The sequence below is a fragment of the Geotrypetes seraphini genome, chromosome 2, assembly GCF_902459505.1.
Source record: "Geotrypetes seraphini chromosome 2, aGeoSer1.1, whole genome shotgun sequence".
In the NCBI taxonomy this organism is placed as follows: domain Eukaryota; kingdom Metazoa; phylum Chordata; class Amphibia; order Gymnophiona; family Dermophiidae; genus Geotrypetes; species Geotrypetes seraphini.
The window spans coordinates 319,786,953-319,808,946 of NC_047085.1; the positions used below are offsets into that span (position 1 = coordinate 319,786,953).

A 21,994-nucleotide genomic window follows, 5' to 3' on the forward strand; every position below is an offset into this window, starting at 1 on the left:
TGAGATGTTGGTTGGGGAAGGGAATGAGGTCTGGAGGGAAGGAAGCGTGCAGGAGGCAAAAAGGAAGAAATATTGAATACACAATCAGAAGGAAATGCAACCAGAGACTCATGAAATCACCAGACAACAAAGGTAGGAAAAATGATTTTATTTTTAATTTAGTGATCGAAATGTGCCAGTTTTGAGAATTTATATCTGCTGTCTATATTTTGCACTATATTTAATTTTCTATAGTTGTTATTGAGGTGGCACTGCATTTTTTAAAGTCATCTGCCTTGACCTCTTTAGGAAAAAACCCAAATACAAATAATTAACATTTTCTCTGGGCTCCTTTTACTGAGCTGCGATAGCGGTTTTAGCACGCACTAAACCCGTGCTACGTGCCTAGAACTAACGCCAGCTCAATGCTGGCGATTGCATCTAGCGCGCGCTAAAACCGCTATCACAGCTTAGTAAAAGGAGCCCTCTGTGTACTGTACAGTGTGTTTTATTTTTATTTTATGGTTACCATTATGTATTAATAAGATTATATTGTGTGTATATGAAAAATGGATAGAAGAAATTGCATTATAATTAGTACTATTATGGGGGTGGGTTTGGGGCGGAACTTGGTTGATATTTGTTAGACTTAGGGGGTACTTGGCTTGAAGAAGTTGAGAAACACTGCCCTAAGAGAATGAACTTGGCCTCAAAAAACTCTAGGCTGAGCTGTGAAAGAATGGGACATGGGTAAGGCCAAATAAAGAAATTAGAGTTCTCCCATAACCATCCCCTCCGATCAAATAACTTTAATACATGCAGAAGAAAGCCAAAGGTCAGACCCAGGCAAACCCTGTTTTCAGCCAAACTGGGACAACTACTTGTAAGAGCAAGAGCATTTGGTAAACTGAAGGCTCAACCAGGCACTAGACCCAATCTTACAACCTAGTGTAACTGTATTAACTACAATCAAGAATCTTAGAGACCCCAACAAGATCCTTCTCAGGCACAGGTTATAAGACTAAGGCCAAGGCCTCCAGCCCACTAAGTGTTCCCAAGCACATGAAGAGGCCAAGTCTTGAGCCAGTCATGAATCATGCTCCATGAGGGAATCCATGGATTCCCTGAGACCCAGATATAACCATGCTATACCACCAAAGCCACTCAACTCTTCTTTAACTAAAAATCCAGCTGCTGAACATCTAAAGGCTGATGCCTGGACAGCCCTGATGCTTCCATTCAGCTAATGGAGACTGAACTAAGGGAAATCCAAATGAATCTGAAACAAAGGGGGTGGGTTTGGTGAGGGGAAGAAGATGAATACCGCCTTTCTGTGGGTACAATCAAAGTGGCTTTACTTATTATATAGAGCAGTGATCTCAAACTCAAACCCTTAGTGGGGCCACATTTTGGATCTGTAGGTACTTGGAGGGCCACAGAAAAAATAGTTAATGTCTTATTAAAGAAATGACAACTTTGCATGAGGTAAAACTCTTTATAGTTTACTAGCTTTATAGCCCATTACATTAACGGGTGCTAGAATATATGTGTGTGTGTCTGTCTTTATTTTTTTCTCTCTCTGTCTCCTTAGCCGCTTTCTGTATTTCTGTCTTTTTTTTGTTTTGGCTGTCCACCACCACCCCTTGGGTACTCCCCCTGTCCATTCTCCCTTCCTTTTACCTCCCCTGTGTCCACCACCACCCCTTCACTGCTCCCCTTATCCAGCAGCAGCCCTTCTCCCTTTGTTTAACCTCCCCCCTGTCCATCAGCACCTCTTCCTGCTCCCCCTGTCCAGCAGTAGGCCTCCCTTCCTTTTCCCCCCCGTCCATCAGCACCTCTTCCTGCTCCCCCTGTGCAGCAGTAGGCCTCCCTTCCTTTTTTACCCCCCTGTCCATCAGCACCTCTTCCTGCTCCCCCTGTGCAGCAGTAGGCCTCCCTTCCTTTTTCCCCCCCTGTCCAACAGCACCTCTTCCTGCTCTCCCTGTCTAGCAGTAGGCCTCCCTTCCTTTCCCCACCCCCCACCAGAGCAGAATCTCCCCTCTGTCTATCCCCCCAACAGTCCAGCATCTCCCTTCTCTCTATCTCCCATCAATCCATCATCTCACCTCTGTCTCCTCCTGTCAGCCACTGCCGTTCACCATGTTGTCGATCCGCTGCCGACAGGCGGGGTCTAGCTCCGGCGCATCGCTCGTGCACAGCAGCGGGAGCAGCTCCGCCATCGGGAGCCCTTCTTGAGGGGGTGGGACAGGCTGCTGAGGAGCTTTGGGGGCTCCTGAGACGGCAGAGACAGTGTCCCCCCCCTCCCCGGTACCAGCGCCGCTCTCCCTCTCAGCGGACAAGACAGGAAAAAGAGGAGACTGTTGTGTGGTGACGTATAAGCGCCCATGCGCACTCTTGTGGCCACATCGCGACGGATCAGGGAACACGGCTTTAGAGTGCGCATGCGCGCTTACCATTTTATTATTATAGATAAATCTTTCCTTTAACAGTTAAAGGAAAGATTTATAAACTACAAAGAGTTTTACATTATGCAAAATTGTCACTAACTATTTTTTCTGCGGCCCTCCAAGTACCCTATTTTTTCTGCAGCCCTCACATTTAAAGTTTAATATCTTTCCTTTCTCAAAACTGACACATTTCAAACACTATATTGAAAATAAAATCATTTCCCCTACCTTTGTTGGCTGGTGACTTTATTTTTCTGTGCTTTTAACTATGTTTCTAGGGCCTTATTGTCCTTTGACTGTTTTTCTCTCCGTCTTCACTTTCTGCCTTGCATCCATCTTTGGCATTAACTTAATATTCAATTTTTCTGCTTTTTTCCCCAAAATCTGTGTTTTCATATCTTACCTTCCCTTCTCTCTCTCTCTTCTTCCGTCCCTATTTCCATGGTCTGACATCTTTCTTTCCTTTCTCTCCCTCCCTCCTTCCTTCCTTTCCCCTGGTCTGGCATCTGTATCCTTCCATCCCCAACTTTTTATTTTTCACCCTGCCCACTTTTTTCTTTCTCTCTCTCTCCATGCCCCCTTTCTTTCTATATGTCTGTCTTTCTCTCTCTCTCCGTGCCCCCTTTCTTTCTTTTCTTTCTCCATGCCCACCCTTTCTTTCTGTCTTTCTCTCTCCATGCCCCTTTCTGTCTGTGTCCTATCTCCCTTCTTTCTTTCTGTCTCCCTGTCCCCCCTTTCTTTCTTTATTTCTCCCTGCCCTCCCCCAAGCCACCACTATTGGGGAACAGGCCGCCACCACCACAATCAGGGAAAAGGCCAGCGCCGAGGTCTTAGCTCTCCCTGCTTATCTTCCCCAGCGCGGGGCCAACCAATTCTCGCCACCCGACGTCAATTCTAACGTCGGAGAGGAAGTTCCGGGCCAGCCAGGCAGCGATTGGCTGGCTCGGAACTTCCTCCCTAATGTTAGAATTGACGTCGGGTGCGAGAATTGGTTGGCTCTGAGCTGGGGAAGATAAGCAGGGAGAGCTAAGACCTTGGCGCTGGCCTGTTCCCCGATTGCGGTGGCTTGAGGGAGGGCAGTTAGAAGGGAAGGGAAGCAGATTGGGGACCCCTGCTTTAGGCGAGCCGCAGTCGCGGTCTGTACGCGATTGTCCTCTCCACAATCAGAAAACTTGTGAGGTGGAGAGGACAGATCATGGACTGCAAAATAGTCCCTGGGGGGACGCATGCAGCCCGTGGGCTGCGTGTTTGAGACCGCTGATATAGAGGTACTTATTTTGTACTTGGGGTGATGGAAGCTTAAGTGACTTGCCCAGAGTCACAAGGAACTCCAGTGGGAATCAAACCCAGCTCCCCAGGTTCTCAGGCCACTGCACTAACCAAAGGCACAAGATACAGCTTGCTTAGCCTGGAGAGTAAGACCTGCAGAAGGACCATTCATTACATCATATGCTGGAGATAGAAAAAACACTGGCAAAGTCCAGAGCTGCACCACAGCACTGTAAAGTCAGTGTTCTCTGCATCCATTTAGAGGTTGGAGGTGGGTGGGGAGCATGACCTATTTGTTTGGTCTGGTCTAGCAGAATAAGGAAGAAAACATTCTTGTGATCCTAAAGAGTCCGAGACAAGATTAAATTAACATACACATTTGAGGAGGCAGATGTAAAAAGTCATATAAAAACTTACCTATGTAGACCCTCCTGCTGTATCTTTGCATCAATAACAAAACAAATACATGAAGTGGAATAAGATTGATAATGAACACATAACCTCCCCATGCAGAGACCTATGAGAAAGTAGAAAGTCAAAATTAAACTTTTACAACTTACAAACTCCTAATAAACCAGACACCTCAGATATCCTTTAATGACCCCCTCTCTCCCCCCCCATACACACACAAATGTTCGTTCCATAATAGGCCACAGGCTGGGTCTATTAAAGCACTACTAAAGACAGAGGTGGTAAAACTGATCTTTGGGCCACAACATGCAGAAACCCCTTCCCCATTCTAGTTTTAGCATCATACATCCACAACATTAATATACTTAGGATCAAAAATTGTAACATATTCAAAATAAATTGGAGGAAAATAGGGCAGTAAAAAGCTTTGTTCTCAAACTTGCAGTAAACAGTCCAATTTTTTACCCGTCCCTGTGATTTTACTGCAGTTTGCTATGGTAACGAGTCACCATGCCATTATCTACATACAGTGTACAACATGAACAACAAAAGTTCAAGTACAAAACTGTTTAACTGTCAACATCTTTCAAAGTAATCTCCCAGGTTGTCTTGTGTGTCATCCAGTTCGTGAGGGACACACTGTGAATGCACAGTATTACAAGTCATTTCTGCAGTACCACCTGTGTTGTGCAGTACAGGAGAAACGTCCAGAACTGTTGCACATCATAACCCTTCAGTACATGACAAAACTACAGCTCACACAGCAAAGTTGTTTACAGCATTGGGGATGGGAAACTACTTTGAAGGACTGTGCGCTTTGTTTAATAAAACAGCTAATATTTATTACTTGCTTGTTAATAAAACCATGATTTCATGTCATGTTTTTTGCTTCTCCCCTACCAGAGACCACTATCACTCATCTCTAATCTGGTGGCAAAATTAAGAAGTACATGTCACACACTTTCAAATGTATATATGAAATTTCCTATAGCCTACAAAATGTACACAGGTTAATTTGACAAAATGGTTCTGCATTAATGGCCATTACTACACAAATTAGGAAAAAGCCATTTTTAGGGCTGTGGTAAAAATGGCTTTAGATTGCAAAAAAAAACCTGCATAAAGCATGCTAACATTACTTTTTACTGCAGTTTAGTAAAAGGACCCCTTAAAAAAATTAATAGTCTAAAGGCTTATTTCTGATCTACTACCTCTCTGCCTATTAAATTCAACTAATAATTTTGTTTAGTTTGTTTTATCAAAGATTTATATTGGATCATAGACCTCCCCCAACCTAGTCATTCTCAGATCAAGAAAGCAGTGTGCCCTCTTTGTGAGTATTTTATTACAAAATTGCATAGAAAAGCAGGGCTACATGGATAAATCATGATAGTGATAATGGGGCCCTTTTACTAAAATAGCATACCAAAGAATGCACTCAGGAATCATGTGGTATGTTCCAAATATGCCCGCATTAACTATGTGCTAAAAATATTTTTAATTTTGTTTTGAGGGGGCGTATCTGGGGCAGAGAGTAGGTGCTCCTGTATTAATCAGTTAGTGTAGCTACATTACCTCGTACTAACTGGTTAGCACAAGAATATAGTGTGTGAGCCCTTCCTGCTTACAAAATGGGTGGTGGTTGTGGTGGTGGTGGTTAGTGCACAGGCACTGATTTTATTTATTTATTTTTATTATGGCTGCTTGCTAATGGTTACATTAGCCAAAACAAGATTAGGTTCTTACCTTGATAATATCTTTTCTAGTAGATAGGAATGGTATGCTGAACTGTAAGGTTGCCCATGCCTACTTGCAAGCATTCTGTAGAAGGGATCAAAGCTTTTCAGCTCCCCCTCCTTCTCCCCAGTCTTTGCTGCCCCCTTCAGTTTGTACCAAAGCTAGCAACAGCCCTACAGGAGAAAGGAGAAGAAGGGGTACAGGGAACTTCCTGAAACCAAGGGCTCCTTTTATCAAGGCTCGCTGCGTGGGTTAGTGCATCAGACATTTTATCACGCACTAACCCCCGCGGCAGCCTAAAATCCTAACGCCTCATCAATGGAGGCATTAGGTACTAGCGCGGCAGGCGGTTTAACGCGTGGTATTTCACACTTTAAACCGCTACCTCACCTTTGTAAAAGGATCCCCAAGTGTGTGATCTGCTCAGATAAATGTAAAACAATCACTGAATGAACAGTAATGCAAGGAAAACATTAACAAGCCTCTAAGAAGAAACATGTTAAACAAGAACATAACAGCTTGAACATATATGGAGCTCAAACATTCCTCCCTTTTAAATATATACGGAGACTCTTCATAATCCCATAATCTGACTGATAGGAAATAACTGTGAAACTGCATTAAGCTTGAGTCAGATAACTACTGAGCAAGGGAGGGGGGGATTCAGTGTACCATTCCTATCTATTGGAAAATATATTATCAAGGTAAGTACTTAATCTCTTTTCTTCCAGTGCAATAGGAATGGCATGCTGAACCATAGGGATATACCTAAGCAGTCCCCAAAATCTAGGGTGGGATGGAGGAACCTGTTCATAGTACTGACGACCTAAAGATGGCATCTCTCATACTGTTATGTCCACCCTGTAAAATTTGGTGAAAGTATGAAGGGATGACCAAGTTGCTGATCTACAAAACTCTTCTGGCGAAACTGCCCAAGCTTCTGCCCAAGAGGAGGCTACTCCTCTTGTTGAATACGCCTTCAAGGAGACAGGTGGTTGCTTGCCGCAACTTACGTAGGTATAGGATATAGCTCTACGAATCCATCTAGAGATGGTAGCCTTGGAGGCGGCCCTGCCTCACCTGATTGGTTAACACAAAAAGATGATATGAGACACAAAACTCATTGGTTACCTTCAGGTAACGTAACAGAACTCCTCTGACATTCAAAACCTTTAAGGCCATGTCCTTTTTCTTGGACCCTGTGGGGTGAAATGCTGCCAGTCTAATTTCTTGGTTGATATGGAATGCCAAAACGACCTTCAGTAAAAAGGAGAGAACCATATGCAAAGTCACTCCCATCTCTGTGATATGGAGAAACTGTTCTGTACACGACAGGGCCTGCAATTTTGAGACTCTCCGGGCCAAAGTAATCGCCACCAAGAAGACTGCTTTAACTGTCAGACCCATGAGAGAAGCATCCTGTAAGGTAGGGCTGCCCAATTCCAATCCTTAAGATCTACAGGCAGGCTTTTGCCTCCTGTCAGAGCGAAGCGCTTCTGGTGCCTCATGTCTGTTGACATAAACCATTATCATGTCACTGTTGAAGACTCCAACTGCCTTGCTCTCCAGCAAAGACTGTAGTCAGAGCAATGCCATCTGAATTTCTTAGAGTTCCAGTCTGTTGATCGACCACTTCTGTTGAGATGGGGGTTCATTGGCCTTGGACTAGGTGACCGCTGCAATGAGACCCCAGCCGAACAAGCTGGCATTCATTGTTAGGATGACACAGGGATCAATCCAAAGGGGGGATCTCTTTCACCAAAGACAGTGGCCGAAACCACCAGCTCATGTTTTCCTTGGCTGAGGCTGTTCAGGGGAGAGGAACTTGTAGGGAATCTGTTTGAGGTGACCAACGAAACAGCAAGACATCCTGAAGGGGTCGCATGTGTGCCCTTGCCCAGGGCACTGCCTCTATCGTGGCTGCCATGAACCCCAGGACTTGCAAGTAATGCCATGCAGTAGGCTCTAGCTTGGTTAACAAGGCTGTAATCTGAGCATGAAAATTCTGTTTACTTCTTTCTAGAAGAAAGACTTGGCCTTCTGCCATACTGAACAAGATTCCCAGATATTCCAGGGACTAAAATGGTACCAAATGTTTATTCTGGAAGTTCACAATCTATCCCAAACTGTGCAGTGTCTTGAAAACTGCTGCAACCGCTCGACAACTGCTACAACCACCTTCTCCCCCTCTGGGCAGGATGGCACTCTGGTGAGTCAATCATCCAAGTACAGGTGCATCTGCGGAGATGAGCGACCACCACAATAACCTTGGTGAAGGTTCAGGGTAAAGTTAGGCCAAAGGGAAATGCCGAGAACTGATAAGTGATTTTCGAGCACATGGAATCTGAGGAATTTTCTGTGTTCCTGGAAGATGGGAATATGAAGGTAAGCTTCCGTCCAATCTAAAGCGGCCAGAAATTCTCCTGGCTGCACCGCTGCAATGATTGAGCGAACGGATTCCATGCAAAACTGAGGAACTTTCAGAGCTGCATTAACAGGCTTAAGATCCAGAATGTGCCTCCACTCCTCTGAGCCCTTCTTTGGCATGACAAAGTATGTAGCGTACCTGCTTCAGCTTGAGTCGTCTGAAGGAACTGGTTCTATGGCTTGGATATCTAGCAATCTGTGTAGTGTTACTCTGGTCCTGTTTGCTTTTTCTGGCTGGCCTGCTGGCAAATCCATGAACCTGTTGGAGAGGGTGTGCGAACTTTGATAATAGTCTAGAGCAGTGGTTCCCAACCCTGTCCTGGAGGACTACCAGGCCAGTCGGGTTTTCAGGATAGCCCTAATGAATATACATGGAGCAGATTTGCATGCCTGGCACCTCCATTATATGCAGATCTCTCTCATGCATATTCATTAGGGCTATCCTGAAACCCCAACTGGCTTGGTGGTCCTCCAGGACAGGGTTGGGAACCACTGGTCTAGAGTGTGAGGTGCATGCTACAAACAAGGCAGCGGCTGAAACCTTGACTCCTAAGGTCAAAGCCTCATACTGCCTCTTGAGGACCATTTCCACTCTGCAATTCCGCGGATCTTTTAAAACCACCTCTCTCTCACTGGGTAGGGAAGTGCGTTTGGTCACCTGGGTTACTAGGGAATCCACTTTCAGCATAGCAAACATTTGCTGGAATTCCCGATACATGGGATACAGTTTAGTTAAGGTTTTAGCCACTCTCAGAGAACATTATGAAGACAGGGTTTGGGGAGGGTCTATTTTCAGTTCTTGGAGGGACTCAATAATAATCTCCATTAGGGCTGAGGATCTAAAAAGTTGGAGGACAGAAGGATCTTTTCCTTGATCCATAGCCAATAACTCTTGGTCTGAATGGGAGGCTGTGTCCCCATCAAGGAAACCTCACTTTGGGATAGTAAATGGATCAAATCCTACACTTCATCCTCCAAGTCACTGCCTGAAGAACCATCATAGTCCAGAATAGTCTCTGCTTTTATGGAGAAAGTGCTCAGACTCCAGTGAGGTCTGTATGCTGGTCCACTCGCCTGCAGACTGGACCGGTGGGTTTCTGCCTTGTGCATATTCCTGCCAGAGGAGATTAATAAACTCTGGAGTAAAGGCCTGAGAAGGCAAGTCTTCTTGTCCTTTAGGGTGGAGTAGATGCTTTTTCTTGAGCTGCAAACCTTCTATGCCCTTACGTTGTGCAGACACACTGTTCTGGGACCCCAGAAGGAGCTTCATTCTCCCTGACAAACCCATCTGCCTTTTCACAACCCTAGAAGCCTGCATAGGGGTTAAGCCTGAAGCTCCCAACCCTCCTTCGCAGAGCACATGCTGCAGAGCGCTCTTCAGCCATCCATTCAGCACAAGTAAGGTATGATATAGGGGTATTAAGGTCTAAGGACTGAACCCCAAACAATTTTGAGGCAAAATGAGGTGTTTTAAGAAAGTTTGAGATCTTAGAAAAAAATAAATAAATCTGGAAATCCAAGATGGACACCATGGCAACATTTTACTACTACTTATCACTTATATACCAAGTTTCCAAGTTTATTACAATTTGATATACCGACCATCAAACAAGTATCTGGACGGTTTACAATTCCTAAAATTAGAGTTTAAAAAATGCAATAATAAAAATAAAAATAAGGGTACATAAAAACCAGACAAAGATAAAGGTATGGACAAAGTAGATACAATCAATAGGCACTGGGGGAGGGGAAGATTCAAAATTACATTGAAGTCAAATAAAAATAAAAAGGAGGTGGGAGGGGGAAGGGAGAGAATGAAAAGGAGAGGGGAGGGAGGTCGCTTCTTAAAAGCGGTTGCTTTGAACAATTTAAAAATTGGAAGAAAAGAGATCTGAAAGGCGTGTTTTGACACCAAAAATAGTTTTAAAACACTTCAGGACTGACAAAAAAATCATTAAAAGTAGGATTTTAGAGGGGGGAAAAAAACTATCTGTAGAAACAATCAAAACAGTTTTTCAGACACCCCCCCTAAAAAAAACCCAGCAACAACCTTTCTCTATAAGCTGTCACAGCCCGTACTCACAGACCATGTGCAGGGGAAAAGGTACTGCAGCCTGCCTCAGCTCCTTGTGCGAGTACCTGGAAATGGAGAGATTTTCTGCCTCAAATCACCAGTCAGCTGTCACACTGAGATCTTTCGGCTCTCAGTCGGACTGAACTTTCACCCCCCAACCCCCAGTGACCGAAGAAAAGAGAAAGGGGGGGAGGCAAAACTGTAACCATCACTGCGAGTGCCCTGAAGAACACTATTGATGCCTAACAGCCTGCATTCAAGATCCTGACCAAGTCAAGGAAGCAAGCAAATGCTGATGGCCCAGAATCCTGAGCTCTACAAATATTCAGCAGGCAGGCTGAATAGGTCCTCAAAGGATTCACCTGCGAACTGCAATCATAGTAACATAGTCTGCCCATAGTTATACCCATTAAAAATACATGATTAAATTACGGTAACTTGTCTCTTCTTTGATATTTCTGGGTCATAGACTGTGAAGTCCACCTGGTATTGTCCTAGGTTCCAAATGCTGAACTTGCCATCCAAGCTCACTCCAGCCTATCCAACCATCCTATTTGCAGGATATCTACCATAAAGTCTGGCCAGTAACATCCTCATGTTCCAAGTTAGTGGAGTTCCCATTGATGCCCTCCCCAGCCTAATCCTACACTAAATCATCACATATGGGACTTAGGCTGTACAAGTCTGTCCAGTATCAGCCTTAGCTCTTTAATTTACATTCTTTGTTTTCTAATTAGAGATCCTCTATGTTTATCACATGCTTTTTTGAATTCCATCACTATTTTCCTCTCCACCACTCCCTTGGAAGGGCATTCCAGGCATCTATCACCTTCTCCATAAAAAATAATTTCCTAACATTGCTCCTGAGTCTTCCTCCTTGCAATCTCAAATTATGCGCTCTAATTTTATAATTTTCTCTTCTCTGGAAAAGATTTGGTTCTATATTAATACCTTTCAGTATTTAAACATCTGTATCATATCTCCCCTGTCCCTCCTCTCCTCCAGAGTATAAATGTTTAGGTCTTCCGGTCTCTTCTCATACTTCTTTTGGTTCAAACCCCTTACCATTTTTGTCACCTTCCTCTGGGCCACTTCAAGTCTTTTTATATCCTTCAACAGATACAGCCTCCAAAACTGAACACAATACTCCAAGTGCAGCCTTACCAATGACCTATACTGGGGCATCAAATACCTCCCTTCTTCTGCTGGTTATTCCTCTCTATACAGCCTAGCATCCTTCTGGCTACAGTCACCACCTTATCACACTGTTTAGATGCCTTTAGATCCTCTCCAAGCAAGCACAGCCAGTCCTGGAGCCGCATAAAATCCACAGCCAACCATAAAAGGCCACCCCCCCCCCCCCCGCAAAAATAAAGAGAGCAGATCAGAATGACACCTTCATGCTCGCCTGGAGAAGGAAGAACTGAAGGAAACAGCAGCAACCAGGGAGAAGGAAGAAGAGTTGAAAAGCTGTAATTTGACATCATCTGTAGAATGCTCGAAAGCAGGCATGGAAAACCTAAAGTTCAGCATACCATTCCTATTGCACTGGAATGGCCATTAATACAAAGACTGGCAAAAGTGCCATTTTTACAACCGGGGTAAAAATGATCTTAGCATATGGGAAAAAGTGCATAAAAGCAAACTAAGCCCTCTCTTTGCTACAGCTTAATAAAATGACTTCAAAAATATTAATATGGAACTGTATTTATTATTATTTCACTCCCCAACAATGGTATTTATTAATCAAATTATTTCAAAAAGTATGATTAACAGCAGCTTCCTTAAATTTACACTTCAATAATTTTTCTCAGTTTCTTTTGCAAAAAAATAAAATAAAATAAAGGATCTCCACTATATAGAACTTACCATATAAAAGTATGACAGACAGCAGCATATTGTCCAAAAGACAGATCCAGTTTTCACAGATTTCACCTGAAAACATAAGTCAATCTGAAATTAGAGATCCATACATAATTATCTTAAAAACAGGTGCCTATATTGCAAAAATACATTACAGCCAAAGTAAACATGATGTTATGCAAATAAAACAATTAAGTGCTGCTTATTTCTCTAGATAAGGTGATACCCTGAAAGACTATTTAGTTAACAGATAGCCAAACATGAACTATACTGTAATATTAGCATAATGTCTCTGAAGAACAGACTGCTTTTCTAACCTTAGCACAGTAAATCTGATGCTGCATTTCATATATACTGTATTTCATTCAAAATCAACACCTTTAAATTGAGTAATTACCCGTAATTGCTGTTCCCTAAAGACAGCATCCTAATGAAAATCTCGCTACTAAGCCACATTATCCACCACAAATTTTACCTCTGGAGCATCTCAAGCTCTTGCAATCATATATTCATGTCCCACTAGGTGGCACTGAAGTGGCTAGAAACCATCTTCAGCTGTAAAAGACCTGATGCAGCAAATGGTATTTGAAGCTTCAAGTTCATTAAAATCTTGATATACCATTTACTGGGGTTCCAGATAGCAATGTTACTTACCGTAACAGTTGTTATCCAGGGACAGCAGGCAGCTATTCTCACTAGTGGGTGATGTCATCCGACAGAGCCCCGATACGGACATCTTGCAAGCATGTCTTGCTTGAAGAAACTCAGAAGTTTCGAGATGCCCGCACCGCGCATGCGCCAGTGCCTTCCCGCCCGATGTACCGGGCGCGTCTCCTCAGTTCAGGTAGCTAGCCTGAGAAGCCAACCCAGGGGAGGTGGGTGGGACGTGAGAATAGCTGCCTGCTGTCCCTGGATAACAACTGTTACGGTAAGTAACATTGCTTTATCCCAGGACAAGCAGGCAGGTATTCTCACTAGTGGGTGACCTCCAAGCTAACCCCAATGGGATGGTGGGAGAGTTGGCAACTTAAGAGAACAAATTTTGTAACACTGTTTGGCCAAACTGTCCATCCCGTCTGGAGAAAGTATCCAGACAATAATGAGAGGTGAATGTATGAACCGAGGACCAAGTGGCAGCCTTACAAATCTCCTCAATCGGTGTCGATCTGAGGAAGGCTACAGAGGCTGCCATTGCTCTGATCTTATGGGCTGTGACCTTACAGGGAAGGGATAATCCAGCCTGGGCATAGCAGGAAGAGATACAAGCCGCCATCCAGTTGGAGATGGTGCGCTTCGATACCGGTCGTCCCAACTTGTTTGGATCAAAGGAGACGAAAAGTTGAGGAGCAGTTCTGTGTGGCTTTGTGCGATCCAAGTAGAAAGCTAGAGCACGTTTACAGTCCAGAGTGTGCAAAGCAGATTCCCCAGGATGAGAATGAGGCTTTGGAAAGAACACCGGAAGCACGATGGATTGGTTGATGTGAAATTCAGAGACCACTTTAGGTAAGAATTTTGGATGAGTACGGAGAACCACCTTGTCATGATGGAATACAGTGAACGGTGGATCCGCCACTAGGGCCTGAAGCTCACTGACTCGACGAGCTGACGTGAGGGCCACTAGAAAAACCACCTTCCAGGTGAGATACTTGAGTGGAGCCGTGTTGAGAGGTTCAAACGGAGGCTTCATAAGATGAGAGAGGACAACATTGAGATCCCAAACCACAGGAGGAGGTTTGAGAGGAGGGTTGACATGAAAAAGTCCTTTCATAAATTTGGAAACCACAGGATGAGCAGACAAAGGTTTCCCTTGTAGAGGCTGATGGAAAGCCGCAATAGCACTCAGGTGGACTCGTATAGAGGTAGACTTGAGGCCAGACTGGGACAGGTGTAGAAGATAATCCAATACAGAAGATAGGGAAGCTCGCTGAGGTTCCGTGGCATTGGAAATACACCAGGAAGAGAATCTAGTCCATTTTTGGGAATAGCATTGTCGAGTAGCAGGCTTCCTGGAAGCCTCCAAGACCTCCCTCACTGCTTGAGAGAACTGGTGAGGAGTTATGTTGAAAGGAACCAAGCTGTCAGGTGGAGGGACTGCAGATTGGGATGAAGTAGTGAACCTTGATGTTGAGTGAGTAGTGAAGGAAACACTGGAAGAAGTACTGGCTCCCTGCTGCTGAGTTGAAGTAGAAGGGAGAACCAAGGTTGTCTGGGCCACCGAGGAGCAATCAGAATCATGGTGGCATGGTCTAATCTCAATTTGACTAGAGTCTTTTGAATGAGAGGAAAAGGAGGAAACGCATATAGGAAACGTTTGCTCCAATCCAGCAGAAAAGCATCTGCCTCCAGGCGATGAGGAGTGTAGATCCTGGAGCAAAATTGAGGCAGCTTGAAGTTGTGGGGGGCTGCAAAGAGGTCGATCTGAGGTGTCCCCCACTGAGCAAAAATCTGATGAAGGGGGTCGGAGTGGAGCGTCCATTCGTGAGGCTGAAGTAGACGACTCAATTTGTCCGCCAAGACGTTGTCCTTCCCCTGAATGTAGACTGCTCTGAGGAAGGTGTTGTGGCGAACCGCCCAATCCCAGACTCGAAGAGCTTCCTGACAAAGAGGGGCCGAGCCCGTGCCCCCTTGTTTGTTGACATAATACATGGCGACCTGATTGTCTGTGCGAATAAGGACCACCATGTCGTGAAGCAGATGTTGAAAAGCTTGGAGGGCATTGAAGATGGCCCTGAGCTCCAGAAGATTGATTTGATGGAGTCGTTCCGCACTGGTCCAGAACCCCTGAGTGCGAAGACCATCCAGATGGGCCCCCCATGCATAGTTCGATGAATCGGTCGTTAGAACTTTCTGATGGGGAGGAGAATGAAACAGCAAACCTCTGGATAGATTCGAAGAGGTCATCCACCAGAGAAGAGACTGCCGTAGAGCAGGAGTGACCACAATGTGACGAGATAAAGGGTCGGACACCTGAGTCCACTGAGATGCCAGAGTCCATTGAGGGATCCTGAGATGTAGTCTGGCAAAAGGCGTCACATGAACTGTAGATGCCATGTGGCCTAAAAGGACCATCATGTGCCTCGCTGAGATGGATTGGCGAGAAGACACTGACTGGCAGAGTAGAAGGAGAGCATGTAAGCGTGGAGGAGGAAGGAATGCTCGAAGTTGAATGGTATCCAGGACAGCCCCTATGAAGGGGAGAGACTGGGTGGGCTGAAGATGAGACTTTGGAAAGTTGATCTCGAAGCCCAAGCTCTGCAGAAAACAAATGGTGGTCAAGGTCGCCGAAATGACCTTGGGAGCGGACGGGGCCTTGATGAGCCAGTCGTCGAGGTAAGGGAACACCTGGAGACCCATGTTCCGGAGTGCAGCGGCCACCACTACCAGACACTTCGTGAAGACTCTGGGCGACGAAGATAGGCCGAAGGGAAGCACTCGATACTGCAGATGCAGATGTCCCACCCGGAATCTGAGGAACTTGCGGGAGGCCGGATGAATCGGGATGTGAGTGTAGGCCTCCTTGAGATCCAGAGAGCATAACCAATCGTTCTGCTCGATGAGGGGATAAAGAGAGGCAAGGGTCAGCATGCGGAACCGTTCCCTGACCAAAAACTTGTTGAGGACCCGAAGGTCCAAAATGGGACGCAGATCGCCCGTCTTCTTCGGGACCAGGAAGTACCGGGAGTAAAACCCCTGGTTTTGTTGATCCACCGGTACCGGCTCGACGGCCCGAAGTCGGAGCAAAGCCTGAGCTTCCTGGAGAAGAAGAGCGGTCTGTGTGGAGTTGGAAGGATACTCTCTTGGAGGATGGTCCGGGGGGACCCGTTGGAAATGAAGAGAGTATCCCTCTCTTACGATGGAGAGGACCCAGAGGTCCGTGGTGATCGCCTCCCATCGATGACAAAAATGATGGAGACGACCCCCTATGGGAAAAAATGGGGTAGGCAGAACGAGATCGGTTATGCTCCCTGGAGGAGAGTCAAAAAGGCTGAGTAGCCTTGGGAGCAGCCGGCATCTGAGGCTTTTGCTGAGTCTTCTGAGGCGGCTGTCGCTTTGCAGGCTGTCTCGCAGGAGGGGCCTGCCTCGGTTGATAACGCCTTTGGTAGATTATAGGCGGTCTAGAAGGACGAGACTGTTGTGGTTTAGGCTTAGGCCTCATGATAGACTGGAAAGATTTTTCGTGGTCTGACAGTTTTTTAGTAACAGTCTCGACAGACTCATCGAACAGATCCGCTCCCGCACAAGGCACATTTGCAAGTCTGTCTTGGAGATTCGGATCCATATCAATGGTGCGAAGCCAAGCCAGTCGACGCATGGCGACCGAGCAGGCCGCAGCACGAGCCGAGAGCTCGAAAGCATCATAGGAGGATTGCATCAATTGGAGGCGCAACTGGGACAGGGTCGCCACCACCTCCTCAAACTCAAACCGAGCCTCAGCATCGATGAAAGGTGTGAACTTGCGGAGGACCGGCAAGAAAAAATCCAAATAGGACGAGAAGAAAAAATTGTAATTGAGCACTCGAGTCGCCATCATTGAATTCTGATAGATACGTCTACCAAACTTATCCATCGTTCTCCCCTCCCTGCCAGGAGGCACGGAAGCGTAGACTTGGGAGGGGTGCGAACGTTTAAGGGAAGACTCGACTAGGAGGGACTGATGAGAGAGTTGAGCTCCCTCAAACCCCTTGTGGTGCACGATGCGGTATCGAGCATCCAACTTGCTAGGCACCGCAGGTATGGAATACGGTGTCTCCAAACACCGCATGAGAGTCTGGTCAAGTAACTTATGTAGGGGAAGCCGAAGTGTCTCCGCCGGAGGATGAGGTAAATGCATGGTGTCCAGATACTCCTTAGAGTACTTCGACCCAGTATCTAAGGTCACATCTAAGTCATCCGCCATCTGTCTGAGAAAGGATGAAAAGGAAAGTTGGTCCGCCAAGGCCGGCCGGCGAGACGGACTAGAAGACGTGGAAGCCTCCGGTTCCAGGGAGAGCTGAGAGCGGCATGGAGAGTATGAGGTAGATGGTTCTTCATACTCCGGTCCCTCTGGCTGGGATAAATCTGAGGATGAGTATCCCATACGCTGCATTTTCTTCTGTGGAGACACCTCCGAATGACGCGAGGAGTGTCTAGAAGAATGTCGAGATCGATGCCCCTCCCGATGCCGGGATGGGGAACGTGATCTTCGATGCATCGATCGATCCCTTGAAGCCTCGAAGGAATGGATTGGACTCGATGCAGTGGAGCGCATGGGAGGCAACGATGCCGACTCACGCAGTGCCACCCAAGTCTGGTATGGAGTGCGAAAGAACTCCTCCTGCGATGCAGTATGCCCAGGACTCCGATTATCAGGGGCCGATGTAGTACCCTGGTGACGTGGAGGTGTAATGGGCTCTAAAGGCGGCATGTCAGAAAGGGAAGCCCGCCTAGTGGGTTCCGCCGCCCTCCGCCGCTCCCCCTCGTCGAGCAGGGAAATCGAACGACGAGGAGGAGGAGGAGGGGGCGGACCGCTCTCCGGGACCGGGACCGTAGTATCGCCCTGAATATTAGCGATAAGCCTCGGTCCCATCGTCCGCATGAGCTCAACAAATTGAGCTTCGAGCAGGGATTTAAGCGATGCCGATATGGAGGGATCCGCACCGAAAGGGGGTCCTCCTGCACGGTCATCGCGTTCCTTCGTGGTCGAGTGCTTCTGCTTGGTAGCTTTGGGCACTTTTATGACCACGGGAGGAACAGTGGAAGGCGGTACCTGAACCGAGGAGACGGGAGCAGGAACCGATGCTGAACTCGATGCAGAAGCCGGTGTGAACGATGCTGGCTTCACGATGCTCGATGCATGAGTCGCAGATGCAGGCTTCGAACAGACCGGTGAAACATCTGTCGAAGTCGAAGCAGATGGCTCCTTAGAAGACTCCATCTTAAACATGGACTCGCAAAGTAATCAGCGCCGTTTAAAAGAGCGCGCTGTAAGCGTGGAACAAGGCCGGCACGATTTCGGAACGTGTTCTGGACCAAGACACTGAAGACAGCGCCGGTGTGGGTCCGTCAACGAAATCGCACGCTGGCACTTGCTGCACTTTTTAAAACCGGTGATAGGCCGGGACATAGGCCGGAAAAGTGACGTTGCTAGGTCGAAGGAGCTAGGTCGCAGCCACGAGGCCGGCCCGGCCGAACCGCCGGACGAAATAATTGTAACTTTTTTTTTTTTTTTTTTAAATAGAAATAAAAGTTCAAAGAAAGTAAATAAAACAATAAAACGCGGGGAAAGAAGGCAAAATACTGAAATTTCAGTCAGCGCAGAATTGAAGAGAACTTCTCAGCTCCGCGGAAAGAAAAGAACTGAGGAGACGCGCCCGGTACATCGGGCGGGAAGGCACTGGCGCATGCGCGGTGCGGGCATCTCGAAACTTCTGAGTTTCTTCAAGCAAGACATGCTTGCAAGATGTCCGTATCGGGGCTCTGTCGGATGACATCACCCACTAGTGAGAATACCTGCCTGCTTGTCCTGGGATAAAAATGGCTTTCAATATTCATTTAAAATATTGGTTGAAGACGGAAGGAGAAAGATTGGAAAGTAGATAACATGGATTGGAAGGCATAGGGAGGAATTGGTCAGGTGAGATTATTCTGCAGAGTTATCAAGATCCACCCTAATCCATCACTGTTTGGTATGGAAAATGGAAAAAGTTAAGTTTTTCTAAATATGTTTTAAGATCTGTTTTAAACCTTGAAGTGAAAAATATAGCCATCTTTTCTCATCTTTCTTATTTTATGCCTGGGTGAAAAATGCTTAGCTCACAAACCATAAGGAAAGTTCCTTAAACAGATATGAATAAATTAAATATCAAGGTGTCATCAGGCAGTAGCCCTCCTCATATTTATATTTATGTTTGTCCTCGGTCACTGTTTAACTACCGTATTTCTCTGAAAATAAGACAGTGTCATATTAATTTTGGGTCCAAAAAACGCATTAGGGCTTATTTTCAGGGGATGGCTTATTTTTTTAATGTACAACATTCATCTCTCCTTCCTCTCCACCCCCAATTCTTCCTTTCCTTCCCCCCCATGTGCAGCATCTTTCCTCCCCTCTTACCCATCCCCTTGTGCAGCAGAACCTCACCTACTCATCAATTGAGCAACCTGACATACCTCGACTCTAAGGCCTCCAAAAATAGCAGCAGTGGCAGCACTCTGAATGGGCTGCTTTGCGGCCTTCCCTCTGCCGCATCATTTATTTTAGAGCCTGAAAATTGGAAGAATAAGCTAAGGGGTCCTTTTATAAAGGCGCAGTATCCGTTTACCGCCTGCCGCGCTAGTACCTAACGCCTCCATTGACGAGGCGTTAGGATTTTAGCCTGCCGCGGGGGTTAGCGCGTGATGAAATGTCTGACGCGCTAACCCCCATAGCGCACCTTGATAAAAGGAGCCCTAACTGTTGACAATGATTCAATAAAGGAATATTGATCAGAATAGAAGTAGGTCACCAGTATATGCTTCAAGTTTAATCAAAGTATTAGTAGCACCAATGCTTTTAATATTAATAGAATGTCTAAGAGAGGTTCCATCCTCAAATTAAAAAGGAGAGGACAAAGAAAACATCTTTGATTCCTCTTGTGAGAGTTTGGTCAGAGCAGTAAATAAATGTAGAAATTGGTTTGCTACAGATCAATTCTATCCAGCTGTAGAATAAATCCATATGCTAAAACCATTTTATGACCTTAAAAAAGATAGTCTCATTCAATTCTATTAAATGCTTTTTCAGCATCGATAGTGCTACAATTGGCTCTAGAAGTTTATGTGCTATATAATTAAAGTTGTAGAATTGTAGATTATTTCTTATAAAGCAACCTTTCATTCATTAGAATCTAACTAGCTAATCAAGTGGTCAGAATTTTAGTTAAAATTTTATAGTCACTGTTACATAAATAAAGAAATTGGTCTATAATTCTGAAGTGTAATGAGATCGTGACCAGCTTTGGGAATTATGTTAGCTTCTGTAAAATTAGATTGCTTTTTAGTATGATATAGTAAGTAAACAGATAAGTAAAAAGATTTTACCTGAGTCAGCTTTTCCAGCATATAGCAGTGTGCCAAACTGAATATTGAGACTATTTAGCAATGCTGCCATTATAAACACAATGTTCCTGCTGAAAAGTATGACATTCCCACAAAAGTACCACAAAAACACATTAAAATGCAACATTTTTAAAAGAGGGTATCCTCTTTCTTATTTAAAAAGAGGGGGGAGGGAGAATACTATTTTAAAAATATATTCACCTGTTCTAAAACAGTGGGAAAAAAAGAAGAAATAAAATCATAGAAAGAATTAAAATAAATAAATGAAGCCAAATAAGTGCATATATATAATCACATTTTCAACATATAAAATGCAATATTTTCAACAATATACTTTATCTACACTACAGGATTATGACTACAAAGAATAATATATATCAAAATAATAAAATCACCTCTCCAGATAACTAATAATAATAATCCCCCTCAATAAAGAAAAGACAAAACAAAAGCAGGCCACAGAGCCATAAAATCAAAAACTATGTACATATATAACATTCTTCACAAGACATGGATCCCCCTTTTCTCTGGTTTTAAAACAGAGATCCAATATTTAAGACCTGAAAGTTGTACAGTGATGAACAAAATGTGCTCTTCCTGTAAAAGATGTCAGTTTAGATTATCTCCTCTCCATGCTGGTAATTATATAACACATAAAATTTCAATTCTTCAAAATATTAAAATCATCTGTAGAGTCTATTAGCTTTATCTCCCATATCAGTGTTCTTCAATGTAAGGTTCATGAGCTAATGGCAGCTCTCAAGGACCTCTTGGGCAGCCTGTGCATTCCTAATTTATTTATTTATTTTTTTTTTAATTTGCTGCTGCTTTGTTTTGAAGACCCCTACCCAATCTGAACCATCTTCTTTTACCCCGCCCTCTCTTCTCTCCCCATTTCATGAGTCTGGCATCTCTACCTCCTTCATGTCCACCCGGTGGTCTTACAAATGATCATTTTCTTCCTGGCAACAATTCAGCCAGGCTCTCTCTGGCCAATCCCAGGGGTCTTTCCTTTGAGGCTGGCCACAGAGAGCCTGGAAAGCACAGTTACTTACTCGTTCCAATGGTGGTTTCTTTATTTTTTTTTGGGGGGGGGGGGGGCTTTTTTTTTTTTTAACCAAGGTACCCTTTGTAAGATCCAGTCAAGCAGCCAGCACACTATATTTACCATACTTGGAATTTATTAATTTGTTGTTTAAGCTAGCTTGTTTTAGTAACAAATGTTTGTGTCGTCTATAACTGCGTACCAATAATAAAACAATGTTGTTACGTCAGTACTGATAGAAACAATTTACAGTTGAGGCTGAACAATTGGACAAATATGAAAAAGTAAACTACAGAGCAGAAGGCAAATCCATGGCTAATGTGACAATTGACTTTGCAAAGAATAGAATGCTTGGTGAACAGTGGTTTGACAAACACCCATAAATCATTTTCAACACACACTCTCTGTATTTTGTCTTTATTACTATCGATGACGAAAATGCCTTTTCGCACAGGTAATTTGTGCAGAAGGAATATGTTGATGGCTTTGAAACCAATCATAGCATGTTCCTTCTCTGTTAAATTTATTTGTGAACTTTAAGTTGTAGTGTTTTGTTAGTGATGATGTTGATTAGCTGTGCTTTTTCTATAATCTGTAAACCAGACAAATCCAACTGATGATGAAATGGTTTCTGATTCAGTCTTTGTCAGAGGTATTCAAACTGGGAAA

At 44.8% G+C, this 21,994-nt stretch overlaps 1 protein-coding gene across 1 annotated transcript in view; it reads right to left on the minus strand.

Moving 5' to 3' along the window:
* STT3B (STT3 oligosaccharyltransferase complex catalytic subunit B) overlaps nucleotides 1-21,994 on the minus strand; it is a 249,045-nt gene that overhangs the window by 84,311 nt on the left and 142,740 nt on the right. Inside the window, exons 4-5 of the mRNA XM_033930112.1 lie at nucleotides 12,214-12,279; nucleotides 4,113-4,212 (exon numbers count right to left, since the gene is read on the minus strand). Of these exons, the coding sequence (XP_033786003.1) occupies nucleotides 4,113-4,212; nucleotides 12,214-12,279 (166 nt within the window). The remainder of the gene's footprint in view (nucleotides 1-4,112; nucleotides 4,213-12,213; nucleotides 12,280-21,994) is intronic.